Source organism: Alligator mississippiensis, chromosome 3 (genome assembly GCF_030867095.1).
Source record: "Alligator mississippiensis isolate rAllMis1 chromosome 3, rAllMis1, whole genome shotgun sequence".
Classification (NCBI taxonomy): domain Eukaryota; kingdom Metazoa; phylum Chordata; order Crocodylia; family Alligatoridae; genus Alligator; species Alligator mississippiensis.
Window position 1 is genome coordinate 245051059 of NC_081826.1, and position 17288 is coordinate 245068346.

Here is a 17288-nt window from a genome sequence, read left to right on the forward strand (position 1 = left end):
CTCATCAGATAACCATTCATATTGAGGTGATCCTCCCATCTCCACTTTGCAGCTCAAAAGTCAATTGATCAAGCAAAGTAACAGTAGCGAACAAAAATGCTAAGGTTATGTTCCTATTTTCTCTATTATACGATGCTTATTGAAGTAAATTATCTAAAAGAAAAGGACTTTCCCATTTGAATTTTCAGCCACTCGGAACGTTTCTGCTGTTATCTATGCCAGTTAGCTTCTTTTTTTAAAAAATTACAAGCAAATAGTTAAGTTCCTCTAAAGTAGCTGGATCAGTATATCTTCCAACTAGAAGCTGAGCTGCATTTCCAAGCTCGGTTCTTGATGTAGCAATACAGCACTGAAAGCCTTTCTCCGTCTACTTTCTGCCCTGCTATCCATTTCTTCAACTTAAATTCTAAATGATGCAGCAGTGAAGAGGCACTCTTTCAGTCTTAAGTATTAAACTAGAAAACAGAACAGCTTCTAATCAACACTTGCATGCACTTTCTATATTTTCTCAACTGCAATATACCCCCAAATAAAAAGCCCACCTTGTTTCAGAAGGAAGAATGTAGAGAAGAAAAAAAAATGTCCAGAGTCATGGCTGACTCTGTAACACAGAGTAAGTCCTCGTGGGAACAGAGTATCCAGAAAATACGGCACCAGGAAGTTTCTGGTTCCAGCTGCCTCACCTAGGTTGTACCCCAAGAGTGTCCAGAAAATGTGGCATCCATATTCCCAGGAGGAATTAATCTCACACACAGTTACACTCCAGACCCATGCAAAGGCAGTAGTAAGACTTAACTCTGTAAATACTGCAAGTAGTTCTTTATAGAAGTTCCTGTAAATAAATTGTTGTTTCCACATCAAAAGCATCATCAAGACTATTCGTAGTTCACTTGCTGCTTCAGGCATAAGCTACAGTGCTAAGCCAACAGCTCTGAGATGGTTAACACAGGACTCCACTGTCTTGGCAGTCATCTTGGCACCTGCACAGCATGTACAATGTTGCTTCCTTTCCAGCAAAGAAAACAGCTTCTCCACTTAAAATATGTACCCCAATTTTTTTTTCTGGGGGGGGAGAAGGGGGAAGGGAAGAGGATGGAAAGGTGAAGGTGTATGTGAGAAAATATGGTATCTCTATAAAAATGGTAGAGATTAGCAGCTTTGCATCCAGTATCTAGCAAAGGAGAATCTTTTCTGTGCTACAATCAGCTGCTGTAGTTTTCTTCAAATTCATAGATTCATAGATGTTAGGGTCGGAAGGGACCTCAATAGATCATCGAGTCCGACCCCCTGCATATGCAGGAAAGAGTGCTGGGTCTAGATGACCCCAGCTAGATGCCTATCTAACCTCCTCTTGAAGACCCCCAGGGTAGGAGAGAGCACCACCTCCCTTGGGAGCCCGTTCCAGACCTTGGCCACTCGAACTGTGAAGAAGTTCTTCCTAATGTTCAATCTAAATCTGCTCTCTGCTAGCTTGTGGCCATTATTTCTTGTAACCCCCGGGGGGCCTTGGTGAATAAAACTTCGCCAATTCCCTTCTGTGCCCCCGTGATGAACTTATAGGCAGCCACAAGGTCACCTCTCAACCTTCTCTTGCGGAGGCTGAAAAGGTCGTTTCTCTAGCCTCTCCTCGTAGGGCTTGGTCTGCAGGCCCTTAACCATATGAGCGGCCCTTCTCTGGACCCTCTCCAGGTTATCCGCATCCCTCTTGAAGTGCAGTGCCCAGAATTGCACGCAGTACTCCAACTGCGGTCTGACCAGTGCCCGATAGAGGGGAAGTATCACCTCCTTGGACCTATTTGTCATGCATCTGCTGATGCACGATAAACTGCCATTAGCTTTTCTGATGGCTTCGTCACACTGCTGTCTCATGTTCATCTTGGAGTCCACTAGGACTCCAAGATCCCTTTCCACTTCCGTGCCACCCAGCAGGTCATTTCCTAGGCTGTAGGTGTGCTGGACATTTTTCCTCCCTAGGTACAGCAGTTTGCATTTCTCCTTGTTGAACTGCATTCTGTTGTTTTCTGCCCACTTGTCCAACCTATCCAGGTCTGCCTGCAGCTGTTCCCTGCCCTCCGGTGTGTCCACTTCTCCCCATAGCTTTGTGTCATCTGCAAATTTGGACAGAGTACATTTCACTCCCTCGTCCAAGTCGCTGATGAAGACATTAAAGAGTATCGGTCCAAGGACCAAGCCCTGCGGGACCCCACTGCCCACACCCTTCCAGGTCGAGACTGACCCATCCACCACAACTCTCTGGGTGCGACCCTCTAGCCAATTCGCCACCCACCAGACTGTGTAGTCATCCAAGTCACAGCCTCTTAACTTGTTCACCAGTATGGGGTGGGATACCGTATCGAAGGCCTTCCTGAAGTCTAAGTATACAACATCCACCCCTCCTCCTGTGTCCAGACATTTCGTAACCTGGTCATAAAAAGAGACTAGATTGGTCAGGCACGATCTGCCTGCCACGAACCCGTGCTGGTTTCCCCTCAGCATAATTTGTCCTGCTGGGCTCTTGCAAATGTGAGCCTTGATAATTTTTTCAAAGACTTTGCCAAGGATGGAGGTGAGGCTGACTGGCCTATAGTTCCCCGGATCCTCCTTCCTCCCCTTCTTGAAAATGGGGACCACATTGGCCCTTTTCCAGTCCTCCGGGACTTGGCCTGTCCGCCACGAGCGTTTAAATATTCCCGCCAGTGGCTCTGCAATGATGTTGGCCAGTGCCTTCAGCACCCTCGGATGGAGCTCATCCGGGCCTGCCGACTTAAAGGCATCCAGTTCTTCCAAGTGACTATGCACCATCTCAGGGTCTACGCATGGAAGTCTGGCACCTTGGCTGCTGCCTCTCTACAACCCCAGCGAGAGACTTGTCGTGCCCCTTGCTTAGGAACACTGAGGCAAAGAACTCGTTGAGGAGTTCAGCCTTGTTCTCCCTGTCTGTCACCAATTGTTTCTGTCCATTTAGCAGGGGTCCTATTCCTCCCTGGGCCTTCCTTTTACTCCCTATATATCTAAAAAACAATTTCTTGTTGTCTTTTACTTGGGATGCCATCCTCAGCTCCATGGTAGCTTTGGCCCGTCTAAATTCCTCCCTACAAGCACGAGCACAGGAGGTATATTCGTCTTTGGTGATCTTACCCTGTTTCCACTTTTCACGTGCTCCCCTTTTGGCCCTTAGGCTGCCCTGGATTTCTGTGGTCAGCCAGGGAAACCTCCTGGCCCCTTTCCCTCTTTTACCTCGCACGGGGATCATCTTACTTTGTGCCCAAAGGATTGTTTCCTTAAGGCACAGCCACCCTTCTTGGGCTCCCATCACTTCAAAACTCCTACTCTGCAGTGCATCCTTGACTAATCGCCTGAGTTCATTGAAATCAGCTTTCCTAAAGTCTAGCAGTTTCACCCTACTAGTTACCTTACCCACTCGACGTCTTATGGTGAATTCTATTATTAGGTGATCACTGTCCCCCAGATGGCTACCCATCTGTAGGTCTCCTACCATGTCATCCCCCGTTGCCAATACCAGGTCCAGTATGGCATTCCCCCTAGTGGGACCGTGTACCTCCTGTGTCAGGTGGAGGTCCTGTACACAGGTTAGAAACCTGTGTGAGCGGTGGGACTTTGCCATCTGTGTCTCCCAGCAGATGTCCGGGTAGTTTAGGTCCCCCATGACTACCGCCTCTTTAGCTTTTATGGTCTCTGAGAACTGCCTCAGGAGCCGGAAGATGGTAAACATACATTGCTCCTTTGCAATACAAAACATCTTTTTAGTATACTTAAGACCTTCTCCCATTACATTTTTGGTTGGTTAGTGAAAGTACGGTAATACTATGACTAATGAACAAGTTACCACACAGTAAACAAGGATGTGCTTACAAATTCACAACTACTCTGCAGATACTGTCCACATGCATGCTCTTCTTGTACGGTAAGTGAGACAGAGTCTAACATACAGACAGTCTTCAATGGAAGTGGAGTAAGCAACTCTGTATCTACTAACAGGAATACTGCACGTGGGGAATTCCAATGATTTCATCTAGAACTTGTGCTTATATACAGTAAGGGGAGTTTTGTTTTGTTTTCTTACACACAATATTCTGTGTGGTGTAACTTCTTAGTACTGTAAGTCATCATGTCATATCTGAAATAAAACTTACAGACTTTTAGGCAATAAACAGAAATTACACATACGCTAGTATAAGTGATCAGAAACCAGTTTCAAATCTGTAATACCACAGAAGTTCAGTGCACATAAACCTCTTTCAAAATGAAACTGGTTTAAGATAAACCTGGATGGATGTAGTATCAGACTTAACTAACTTAGGTTAAATTGGTTTATTGAACTTCTGTTCCAGATCCCTTTCAGATTCAAGTTAAGTCATAGTCTCACAGCATCCCGCAATGCTTTGCACCTCCTCCACAAACCCCATCCCACCACTGCAGGGTAGGTAGGCTAGCCTTAGCTCAAGCTGCCTGCTCCAGTCAAGCAGGAGGCAAACTGTAGGACACACCACCCCCGAGCTTCTAGCCTGGGCCACTGCAGTCATGTGGCTGCATTTCCAAAATCAAAACTGAATGTCTGTTCACTTGGTTATTGGGTCAATCTATGTTGCTTAGACTAACGTGTGAAGATTAAGTCGATTCAGCCTCCAGCTTTTTGACTGTCTGTACTTATCCTTACAAGATATATATGAAATGGCAAGCAACTTACCTAACAACTCTAGTTCTCATAGTGGTATTGGTTGGCCACTTGTTTTGGACAGACTTCTGCAAACATCCATAAATGTATCTTAATGTCCTGTCAAAATAATACAGTTAACTATCTCATCACAGTAAGAAATCTTACATACTGTTACAAGAAAGAGCAGAGTCTTTCACCAACAGAAAAGTACATTTGTTTGCATAGTGCATAGATATTTCATTGACATTTGTATTATGGCTATCAGTGTCTTCTTTTACAAAAAATGTTTAATTAGAGCCTGTATTTTATATTCTCAACTGGTCTCTTCTGCAATTCTTAAACCTGATACAGTGAAACGTTTCATTGAGTGTATGGGACCCAGATAGGTGTTCAAAAATCATGGTGGGATTTTTCAGGCAAATACTGCCAGCAGTTGCATGAAATTTGCAGGAATACAATGCCTGTTACCAACCCTGGAAGAGGTACATAGCACAAGGCAACAGCTGAAAGAGTCACCAACACAGCTTTTATGGTAGATGGCCATTGATAAACACAGAGTTTTGATTATATCAAAAGCTAGTAATGACATAAACTAACAAATTGACGGAAGAAGGGAGAACCATCACAGAATGCTAACAAATACAGATATGCACTTCACAATTTAAACCACATAGGAACCTGGGAAGAGAAATTATTTATTGGCGACTGGAATTCTTTAACATATGTTGCACATATGGACTCTCTTACTGTAGCGTATGAATGTACCACAAACATTCGAGCTTGAAGACTATCGTGTTAGAAGTACCAGCAGAACATGCCCCAGCCTTCCCTCTCATGCTCCATGCCAAGGTGATAAAGGATGATATGTCCTTCCTACTTTTCAGTTGCCTTTCATATGTTGGAGTTTAATGTTGCATCTAACTCAGAGGAAGAGGAGGAGAAAGTCAGGATGATATGTACACATGGATAACTTCTTAAAGAATTCCAATTACTGGAAATCTTTGAGCAAATAACACTGAGCCCTTGGATCTACCAGTCAAAACACAATTGTGGAGACTTTCTGAAGGTTTTCTCTTGCATTTCTGAAGGTTTTCTCTTGCATAGTTAAAAAGAACACATGCTCTCGTGGGTTCCCAGTCCCATCAGACACTAGGGCTGTGCGAAGCTTCAGTCCCCAATTCGATTCGGCGGAGATTCAGCCCGATTCAGTGGCTGAATAGCCGAATCGAATCAAGAGACCCTTTAATCTCTCTGAATTGAATCGGAACCCTCCCAATAGATTCGGAAAGATTCGATGATTCAGGCACAGACAGCTTTAAATGCTTTTTCTACATACCTCAAGGTATCAGGCGACTTGTGAATGCTGAGATGGTGGGGCGGATGGAGCGTCCCACAGGAGCACGAGGAGGTCCCCAGCATGCTCGGCAGAAGACCCAGAAGCACTTCCAGTCCACTTCTGGGTCCACTGTGGGGTGTGTGGGGCCCCCTCCCCACTCCTGTGGGACGCTCCATCCACCCCACCATCACAGCATTCACGAGCTGCACCTGGTACCTTGAGGTATATAGAAAAAACAATTTAAAGCTGTGTCCGTGGCTGAATTGCTGATTCTCTGAATCAGCACTGAATCTTCAGATTCAGCAGAATTTAATCAGGGACAGCAATCAGAATCAACAAATCAAATCACTGTCCCCGACTCAGGCCAAATCCGAATCAAATATGGCCCATTTCACACACCCCTATCAGACACAGAAGAACCACATTCAGATCTTGTTGTGGATCTGATTTACCTTGGTCAGGCCCTTACAGAATCTCAAGACTGCCATACAAGTATGTAGAGCTTGTATGACAACTGGCTGGACGGCAGCCCTGCAGAGAAGGATATAGGAGTCTTAGTGGATCACAGACTCAATCAGTCTGCAGTGTGATGCAACTGCAAAAGAAGTAAATGTTTTTTGTGCTGCATCAACAGGAGCATCAATAGGATAATTAGGTACAAGGCGCAGCGGGTAATAGCACCTCTACTAAGAGCTGGTTAGGCCTCATTTAGATTGTGTGCAGTTTTAGGTTCCACATTTTTAAAGAACATGGAAAATTTGAGAGGGTCCAGAAGCAGGTGACAAAAAATTATAAATGGCAAGAAAGGCAAGCCACAAAGAAAAGGTTGAAAGGTATGTTCAGCCTACAGAGAAGACAAGGGGGGGATATGATTGAAGTCTTCAAATATCTGAAAAGCTACCATGAAGATAGAGAACATCTTTTTTCAACTGAGCAGGAGTTACACCAATGGCTTGAAGTTGCAGCAAAGTTTAAGGAAAAATGGTCTTTACTTTTGTGAGTCAGTGCAATAAATGGCCTAGGGAAGTTATGGACTCTCCATCATAGGCAGTTATCAAGAAGAGATTGGATAAGCACTGAAGAGATGATCTAGGAGTAGCTATGCACATTCTCCATAAAGAGCAACAGTTAGAAGCCCTTGCCTCTTACCCACCCCCATGGATTGCCAGGAAATCATAAGAACAGCTCTGCAGCCCAGAGCAGGCAGACATTGGGGAGGACCATGCTTAGCAGCAGAATTAACCAAAGCTCCACAACTGGCTTAGTTATGAAAGAAGATAGGATAAATTTATAGAGGGGACACAGAAACTAGAGTTCTGACTTGTGTAGACTATAACAGGCCTTTAGCCGTTTAAGGACAGAATTGTAAAGAGTTGCTTATATTTGTCTGGCTTAGTTTGGTCAAGCAAAGAACAGGCAAGAGAAAAGCTCAGATGAGAGAATGTCACAAGGTATGAACCCTGTTAGAAAACCCAAGAAAGATGGATTGAGAAAAACTGGGTAAAATGTTGCAAGGTCACCTCAAGTACATTTAGTGGTCCAATTTTAGACAAGGTAAAGCTTATATAATGAATAAGAATAGGCAGATAAATATTATTAGAGTTGTATCTATTAGGAACATTTATATTTTATTTACCTTACCTAGTAAGCTTTTACACATTTTAGCCAAACAATAAAATATAAAAATCTGTGTCCACTTCGGAATTTTTGCTTTTCAGTTTTGAACTACAGTTCTTACTGAATTACCCAACTGTTAGAGTACCTAGCTAATGCTATTTAGCAACTTTACTTTTGAAACCTAGGTAAGATGGTCCTTTCCCTAAAGGGCTGGCCATCTGTTAGAAGTTTTTAAAGACTTTAGGAATTAGAAATTTTAAGAGTAAATTGCTGTCAAATACTGATAAAATTGTTGTGTTTAGAATTTAGATAAATGTGCATTTTATAAGTTTTAATTATTTGCTTGATATATCTTTTCTGTACTGTTTAATCACTTACATCTTTATTGTATTCCATTATTGATTTTAATATTCAAATTTATATATATTTAATTATGGCAGGACTGGCTCTTTTCTTGGTTCTCAGAAACCATCTCAGAGTGAACACTTGGAACTCAGACTATACGATATATGGAGTTATGCTTGCTATCCCCCCAGGTTGCAGTGCAGAACAACAGGTGTTTGGTTTTACCAGGCTTCTGACCTTTGCCAGTTGCCATATGGGGCTGGGAAGGAATTTCTTCTCTTTGTGTTGCTACAGGGGTCAGATTAAGGGGTTTTTTTTGCTAAGGCTGGAGATTTTTGACCGAGGTATCACAATGCTCCTGCTGGGACTTTAACCTACAGGTTCCTGGTTGGAGGGTCTTGCCCCTCTACTCAGGGTCAGACAGGTCCCCAACCTTTGGGATCAGGAAGTAATTGTACCCATGATCACGTTGTTACAGACTGAGTGGGTTTTTTACTTCCTCTGTACTGGAGGATGACACGCCTTCCCCCCCTCCCCACCAACCTCCTGGATCTTTAAGGTGCATTTTAACAACTCTTGCAGTGGTGGAACAACTTTCATCCCCTTGCTTTACCCCAGCAGGTTAAGGTGCTTTTGGCATCTTTAGGCAATATGCTTTTTAGTTGTGCAATACAGCTGGTTATGTTAGACACATTCTTCCATGAGATGTTTTAGATAGGGTTGATCCTGCCTTGAGCAAGGGATTGGACTAGACAAACTCCAGAGGTCCCTTCTGGCTCTACTTTTCTATAATTCTTGGAACTGAAGAACTGTAAGCCACGAAGGCCAGAAGTTGCCCTTTGACTAAACTGACAGATAAGACCAAACATCTGAATCCTAGCAGGTACTGTAGGATTCAAATGTTTAGATTCCCATAGGAATTGGGAACTCTCCAGGAAAAGAGTTCTTACCTGGCACCAGAGGTCAAGAATGCGTTCCACTTGGCCAGACAGAACTCCACTAAATGAACTTTTCTTTTGTGAATAAGGATGCCTCTGAATTGGACAGAGCATTTCTACTTAATCTCCAAGAGCCAAAAAAAGCCCTAAAGCTGTAAGATTTGGGATGGGATGAAGCAATCTTCCTTTGTCCTGAGTGAGAAGGTCAAGAACCAGAGGCAACATGTTTTCTCACATGTTGCTAGCATAAAATGCTGAAGCCAGAACTGTCTTGGACATGCAGGGGTCTGAAAGAAATTTGGAGTCAAATCTTGCCTGACACTTCGCAGAGTACCTGAAGAATCAGGACATGGGCAGACAGAGGGAAACAAGGAGCATCCCAGAGTACAGACGACACTAGAGAGGGATCCCAAGCAGAGGTTCCCCTGAAGTAGGACTGAATATTGTTGACATCCATACATATTTTAGACAACCTCAGTCTATAAAAAATAAAATAAAATTAGAAAACAAAGTCCTTGACCTCCCACTTCCAATGTAGGAACTTGAATCTCTGGGACAGTTTGTTCTTCTGTTCTGGAGGCCAACAATCTGTACAACCTATGTGTATTTGACGGCAAATGTACTCAAGTGTTTTAGGTGGGCTGCTTAAAGGGAAAGATCTGTTCCACTGTCCTGCTTCTTGACAGAAAACATCACATCAGTATTGTCCATCATAATATGTACACAAAGTCGCTTGCATTCAGTACACTCTCTGAATGAATGGCTTTGACTTCCGGCATAGCGATACAGCCTTATCTCCTTGGGCACTGACACCCTGTGCCTGAAGGTCATCAGTAAACGTTCTCCAGCCTAATAGATGCAACCGTCAAAACAATCACAGGCCAGCATAAGATGAGAAAATAAAAGCACTCCTTCCTATACACTGAATGAATCCTTTCAGAAGGTCAGAAAGATAGTATTAACATTTGAATTGCCTGTAAGATATGAAACTGGCACTGTTGCAAGATGGACATCAATTTAAATCCCAGTGAGCAGGGATAAGCCGGAGTCAATTGTCCGGGGCATATGTTCTCTCAAACAAGAAGAAAACAAAAAGAGGACAGAAACTAGAAAAAGAAAAAGAACAGAGCGGTGCAATATCCTAAAAATAATGACTCCAAGGTAGGAGGGAGACTGAGATACAAAGCTGTATCGTCCCTAACAAAGAAGGTAGGCCCAACTAAAAGAATTTATTTGTACTGTTTTGCTAAAAAAGCAAGAGAGAGAGAGAAAGGCAGAAACTCTTTGAATGAAGGACTCCAAATCAGATTTGCAGGCTACACTGAGCACAAACCAGCAGACTTCTTCAACCAAAGTAGTTAAGATGATATGAAGCACAGGAAGCAAACACCACATATTTTAACCCTAGGCACAGAGCATGAGGAGAAATAGAAACAAAGGACACACTACAAGTACTGCTAGGGGCTAAAAGTCTCCAAGCCAGACCTGCTTGTGGCATATGCACACTCCACAGTGAAGATTCAAGTATAGACAATGAAAGGAGAAATACAAAATTTCAGATTTTAAATGCAACTTGTGCTGGGACTATCACATTTTTATATTACCAGTATTAAAAGACCAAAAATATACAACCCCACTTAAATTCTCAACATTGAGCCTGATGGACTCATGAGGCTCAATACAGTCTTACTACAAAGTGATACCATGTTCCCTTTTCAATGGGAGAAGCCAGGAGAAAAGTTGTAAGGAGCTGAGCTATTTGACAATTTTCCCCACTTAGTTTTACTGCTCTGGCGTTTTTTCTAATAGTCAGGATTGTAGTATACTTTGTTCAGAGAGGAAGAACCATCCCTGTTGAAATGCCATTTTATGCATATGCTGTCAGAAGGCATATGTGCAAAAGAGAATTCAATCCTTTGCATATAGACTTTTGTTTTTCCCCCATTATATAGATGCATCTTAAGCATCCATACAGCCCTAACAACAACAGCAGAGGGCATTTTTTGTAGGAAAACATCACTTATGAAAAAAGGGAATTTCTGAATAGAATCTGAACAAAAAACCACTAACTTACGGAGGCAATATCTCTGCAGCCATGAATATTTTCTCCACTAATTCTGAAAGTATACTCAGCAGATGTGTTAAGTTAGTGTTCACATCTTCATTTTTTTCTAACTTTGAGGGATTTAGCTAATAAAAGAAAAACACAGCAAGTTAAGTAAAAGTTCCTTTTCCAAAATATTGAACATGTTTATGCAGCTGCAAGATTTATTAAACATTACATTCAAATTGTATTCTGTAGATGTCTTGAAAACAATAGTGAAGTGAGCAACAGAACATGAGCCTCAAGTTGTGGAGCATGCCCCACGCTAGCTTCAGTAGCAGTGGGGAAACAAAAGCAGAGGAGCATATTTTAACAGAACAAGTCATTCTTAGACTGTTACAAGTGCTTGGTGTTTTATATTACTTACAATTTAGGCTTCTGAGATTCTCCATCCCTCTAAAATAAACTAGCAGTAATACAGGTGAAATAATAATTAAGCCTACCGATAATAAATTAGGGACCATGAAATTTGCGATTTTGTGGAAACTGCAAAATTAGGCATTGTCAGTGAGATTGAGCAGTGTCTGTGAAATTAGTGGGGGGTAAAACAAAACAAACAACTTACTAAAATTAAAATACTGGCTCCCCAAGGGGAGCCAACGGTACATGCGACTGCTGTGACCTGGTGGCTGCATGGCCAGGGGAGCAAGGGATGGGGAGCAACCAACATGGTGGCCACCCCCACCACTCGTTACTGATTGGCTGAGGGTTGCCTATCATGCAGCCCCCACCCTTCTTCACCAACCAGCAGCGAAGGCGGGGCTGCATGATGGACCCTCTCGGCCAGTCAGAGATGATGGGCACGGCTATATGACAGACAGCCTTCAACCAATCAGTGGTGAGGGGTAGGGCCATTGGGAGCCCCTCAGCCAGAGGGGTACGTGTGTGGGGGTGGGGAGGAGAGGGTGCTGTGATAAGCCCATTAAAATGGTGGCTGGCCCCACAATCTGCCCAAGAAATTGGTTATACCTGCCCTCCTCGACTTGTGGAGGTCCCTAGTAATAATAATAATAATAATAATAATAATAATAATAAGCAAATCGTGAATTGATCCCCTGACATTTAAAAAAAGAAAATATCTCCAGTAATTGTAGCTCTATAGTCTTTGAATCAGTTATCCTTTTGGGCATATGCAATCTAATGAAGGACTATGAAAGAAATTTACCAACTGGCTATCATGATTCAATTTTCATAACAGATTTCTTTAAAATGTACATTAGAAACAGAGCTATGTATATTTTTGTATTAAGTTCTAGACAGTCTTTATCAAATTCAAAGAATTTTACTTTGAACTTCTAATCCATGGCATTTTTAAAGTAATGAAAATTTATTTTCAGAAAAGTTAATATATTATCTTAAAGCTAATAAACGATACAAAATATGGAACTGAACTGCTGTATAACCTTTTCTTTCACAAATTAAAGCATTACAGAAAGTATATATATATCAAAGTTCCCACCTCACATGACTGCTTGCTTTCCATTATCTTTAAAATAGAGTCTTTCAGCGCATGATGAACAAAACGCGTTGCTGTAGCTTTCATATACTGCTCCATAAGGGTGCTTGCAAGTGTGGTAGCACGAAATAGGGTTGTAGCTTCATCTGAACAAATATACAACCATCATTTCAAAAGGACAGAGAAGAGGAAACGAGCAACCAGAAGCAAGAATTAAGCTCCTAGTAGCATGTGTATTCAAAAGGGGTGGAAAGGGGGATACACACTGTCTTTCAATTACAAATTTTCAAGGACATTTTAGGAAAACTACATATAGCATGTAGACATTTGTACTGTACCTTCCATGCTGATTTCCCTATCATTTAGTGTTCGTAAGAGCAATGACTCAAGTTTTTCGTGAAGAAAAATTCTCAGTAAAATGCTGGCCAATAGTGTTCGGTCCTGTCCACATACATTTGATAAGGCGTAAACTACATGCAGCTCCTTCTGTAGTATAAGCTAAAAAAGAAAAATTCTCTCTCTCAACATTAAGAATTCTCCTAGCACCACTGCTTCAGAAAAATTAACAGGAGTTTATTGCTATTAAGATTTCTTTATGTATTGCTTGGTGAGTAGCATGTTAAGTTCATAAAAGAGGTGTAACACATATTCTGTTTTAAAAGGCCAAACAAGATCAATCCTCAAGTGACATTAATAAATCAAGTAGGCAGGGCATTAATACTTTTTAAATTAGTGATTTTTTTAAACTGTCAAAGTACATACCTCTTTAAATTCACTGTACTCCTCTTCTGGCATGATTTTCTCCATTGAATATCGTGCTCGAACTCGCAAAGATCCTGGTTCAATGCCTTTTAATGGTATGTGAGAACTGAGCTGAAACCATTCATCTGTTGCGTGTCCTTTTTGTAACCGGTTTAACTGGCAGCGCATAAACACTTGGAAAAAAACAAAACAGTCCTGCATAAGTTATTCTTAGGAAGGATGATACTAGTATTAAACACATTTCATTTTAGTGTATGTGTCACCATTATTGATCTGAATAAAAAGAATTATAATTCTACACTGCTAGCACATCAGATCACATACTTCTGAAGGCTTAACAGAGTTTAAATGAGTGAAAAATTCTTACTTGTTAATTTTGAGGTATAATCCCCTATTTTCCATCCTACAATAAAAGTACCATTATGTTATACTATGAAAGAGTCCACCCACCAGGAAACAAGAAAGCGTGCTAAGCATTCTGTCTTAGGTAAGGATTATCCATTTTCCTCCAGTTAATATATTCTCTTTACCCTAAAAAGATGGAGATTACTAAAAAGACCTCAAATTTCCCTCAGCTAAATTTCAAGGCTTTGGTCTAAATAATAAATAATTTGGTTTGAATGGGCTACTGAAATAGAAGCCATCTCTCAGTCACTATTAAAACTAATCTTTGTCACAAGAAACATGGAGAAGGAAAAGGTCAGTAAACAAATTATGCTTTCCAGAAGAAGAGCAGATGATATAAACTCTGGAGCAGATAATTCATTTGAGGCAGAATAATATGACTTCACATCAAGGCTTTGCCACAAATAGTTTCTTATCTTAATACAGGGGGTAATATTGAAGCTAACAACAATCTGTCAACAACACAACCATGGACAACAGACTAAAGCCCCAATAAAAGAGACAAAGAAATTCCTCCAGAACCTGAATTATGGCAGGTGAGATTCAGGTCATAAAGGATCATCCCCTATGTTCACCTGAGGATGTCCTACTGCCAACACAGAGATTTTCTATTGCTATTTCCAATTACTCAAGGCAGTGCAAAGGTAAGGTTAAAATGCTGGTAAGAATTGAAAGTGTGGGGAACAGGACCAAAGGAGATGCTTGTGTTTTCTGCACAGCAGAAAGCTAGTTCTGCAGAAAACAAACCTTTTTGTTCAGTGAAGCAGATATGAAGACTGTGGGAAGCATTGATTTGAACATACCCAAACAGAAATAAACTCAGTGCAACTTTTTAAGAGTGGTTTGCATTGACTCCCAGAAAATAAGTGAAGGCAGTGAACAGCATACAGAGAAATAGCAGGTGAGGACAGCAGACAAAGAACACATGGCACTGGGTGTGGCATATATCCTAGACTTGCTGCTTCCCCCCTACAAACCCAACAATCAGCTGAACGTTGGGATTGGTTGGGGGAGGTCCCCAGGGGCTAGGACACAGCTGCCCCTTGCCAAAATCAACAGATCTCTGGAACTGAAGAGGGTGCAACCCCTGTGCCTAGGACATAGCTGCCCCATACCTAATCCTATGATTGGGGGGGTGGGGGGGCAGCCCCAGATACTGAACCTGTACCCAGGACACAGCTGCCTCCTGTCCACTGAAAGGCACACCAGTGAAACCTAGCAGTGAAGAATCAGTTCCCCACACACCAGCAACTTGAAAAGGCAATGAGGACCTTCAAACAGCACAAACAGCTACAGATCACAGAGCTCCCCAATCCTCAACTCTGCACAATTTTTAAAGGGCCATGGGGCAATCACCTAAGGACTGGGGAGCTCCCCGATATCTAGCTGCACAACAGTGTTCTGAGAAATTTATGCTCATCTCAAAAACCGTGCATTTTGTTATGCATGTCTGGCATTGGCAGCACATGCTATTTTGGGGATCAGGCATAAAACAACTCAGGTCCCAATCATGAGATTACATTAATATCTGCCACTGGCCTAAAGCACCTACTTTCTCAGCTTTCCCGAAAGATCTCTCTCCTTTTCAAGTCACCTGTTATTCTCTTTGTTCCACTAGAAATAGCAAAATGCTTTAGAGAACTAAGCAATTCACCATACTACCAGGTTTGGAGAGATGAGAAAAATAAACGGAAGTTAATCTAAATGACACCTAGTTTTTTGTTTTGAAGATCAGGATAAGATCAACTATTTTTTCTTGCTTTTTTGGTAGGCAGCAAACTATAAGAAAGGTTATTCTGTGATAGATTTGAGGAAACACAGAGGATACAAAATATCATTTTGATCAAGCTACTGTCCAGTTTAATTGCAGTTAATGTGGGAACACTTGCCGATTCCTAAATCATTTAAAATATGCTAGTAAGAAACTTATAAGAATATCAGCATAAATATTCTGATAGAGAAGTTGTCAACAGCCATTAGAGAAATGCATATTGTTGAACAGTTTTGTCAAAACTGACAAATTGTGGAAAGGGTTTGGAGAAGGACACAACTCTTTTGGCTTTCTGTAATATAAAGACATACTTATATGAGAAAAGACTTACATATATCTGGATCTTTGCTTTTCTTTGTTTTGTTACTAAGACTTATCTCAAATCTGTTGATATCAGATGAAAGGTCACTGAAGGAAACAATTGGAAAAATTGTGATTAATACTGTGCGTGTGGTATTTTAAAATTATTTGCTAAGTGTTCAATTGCTTTTTTTCTAGATCTTAATTTCACCATCCAGAGTTAACTAGCAGCCATAAATATGCACTTAGTTATAGTAACACAAAAACTTAAGACAACTGAAAATTTTGCCCATGAACTGCCCTGCATTTATAACTGAAAAGGATAGACCTTAGACAACTGGTAATTTAAAGAAGACAGACATGAAAATTCAAAGGTTCCTAAACAGGATGTTCATATTAAGGAACCATTATGTTTTAAATGCAATTCAAATTCACATGCAAATTTAAAATGAAACTCAGTAATTCAAAAAGAGCCAGACTTACTCAAAGACAAATTCCTCTGACCATACGGGGTTCTGGCCTTCCCTGATATGCGTTTTTGCTACCTGGACACTGTTCAGGTAAATATTGCAATAAGGATTGGTGAAGTGTTTGACTGGGAGCGTATGAGCTTCTTCCACATGTAAAATAAGACTGCTGACCTACAGAAAAGATACAATTTTGTTTGTTTGTTTGTTTAACAAATAAGCCACGGGAATTAGTTTAGACAATAAACACAGAAAGCAAGTAGTTTCATTTGAATTGGGAACAGCAGCTTCAGAGAGAGGTTCAAGAAACATTTGAAGGGAAGTCATGGAACAAGCAGCTAACAGAAAAGTTCCTTCCCCTAGGCCCTCCCCAGTTAGAGGCCAACTTATGCCATGGACCAAGCATTCACTAATGCCTTCAATGATCGTATGTAGACCACAGTCCCATAACTTAACTGATTTGCTATATAAACACATTTCTCTCTCGGTTTTAAAATCTGCTGCCTTTTAAACTCATTAATTTGGTTTTTTTTACAGTAATTAAGTGCCTGATCTATTATATCTACATCATTTGTTATTTTGCAAACCTTTATCATGTCCTTTTAATTTTCTCCTCTCTAAAAACACTCCCATCCTTTTTAAACACTGTATGAAACTTTTACTTCAGACATTATTATCTCCCATCTTGAAACCCCATCTTTTTCTGCTTTATCCTTTAACCTTTTTGAGACAAGGTGATTAAAAGTAAAACATAGTGGTCTAAGTGAGAGTAAGCTGCTATACAAAATAACGTAGCATTTTCAGTGTTTTCCCTATTCCTCTATGTATCCTAATATCCATCATTTTTGTTTTTTGACTGCTACCAAATAATGATGGCCATGTCTCTCCCCCCGTCCCCAAATTGTTACCGTTTTAGAGCTCACTAAAGTATATGAGTAGTTCAACTTATACTTCCATTGTACGTTATATTATTTTTGACAGCCTTGAATTTGATTTGTCATCACGCTGCCCACTTGTTAGAATTAGGATCTTCAAAAATTAAATTAACATTCTCTTTAAAAAAAGAAGTATTGTATTGCATACCTCAAGCCTCATCTCTTTAAAGCAAA

At 41.1% G+C, this 17288-nt stretch overlaps 1 protein-coding gene across 1 annotated transcript in view; it reads right to left on the bottom strand.

The window, feature by feature from the left end:
• RASA1 (RAS p21 protein activator 1) overlaps nucleotides 1-17288 on the bottom strand; it is an 85822-nt gene that overhangs the window by 12094 nt on the left and 56440 nt on the right. The window contains exons 14-20 of the mRNA XM_019483100.2: nucleotides 16196-16353; nucleotides 15744-15820; nucleotides 13237-13409; nucleotides 12813-12972; nucleotides 12478-12620; nucleotides 10989-11104; nucleotides 4709-4795 (exon numbers count right to left, since the gene is read on the bottom strand). Coding sequence (XP_019338645.2) covers nucleotides 4709-4795; nucleotides 10989-11104; nucleotides 12478-12620; nucleotides 12813-12972; nucleotides 13237-13409; nucleotides 15744-15820; nucleotides 16196-16353 — 914 coding nt within the window. The remainder of the gene's footprint in view (nucleotides 1-4708; nucleotides 4796-10988; nucleotides 11105-12477; nucleotides 12621-12812; nucleotides 12973-13236; nucleotides 13410-15743; nucleotides 15821-16195; nucleotides 16354-17288) is intronic.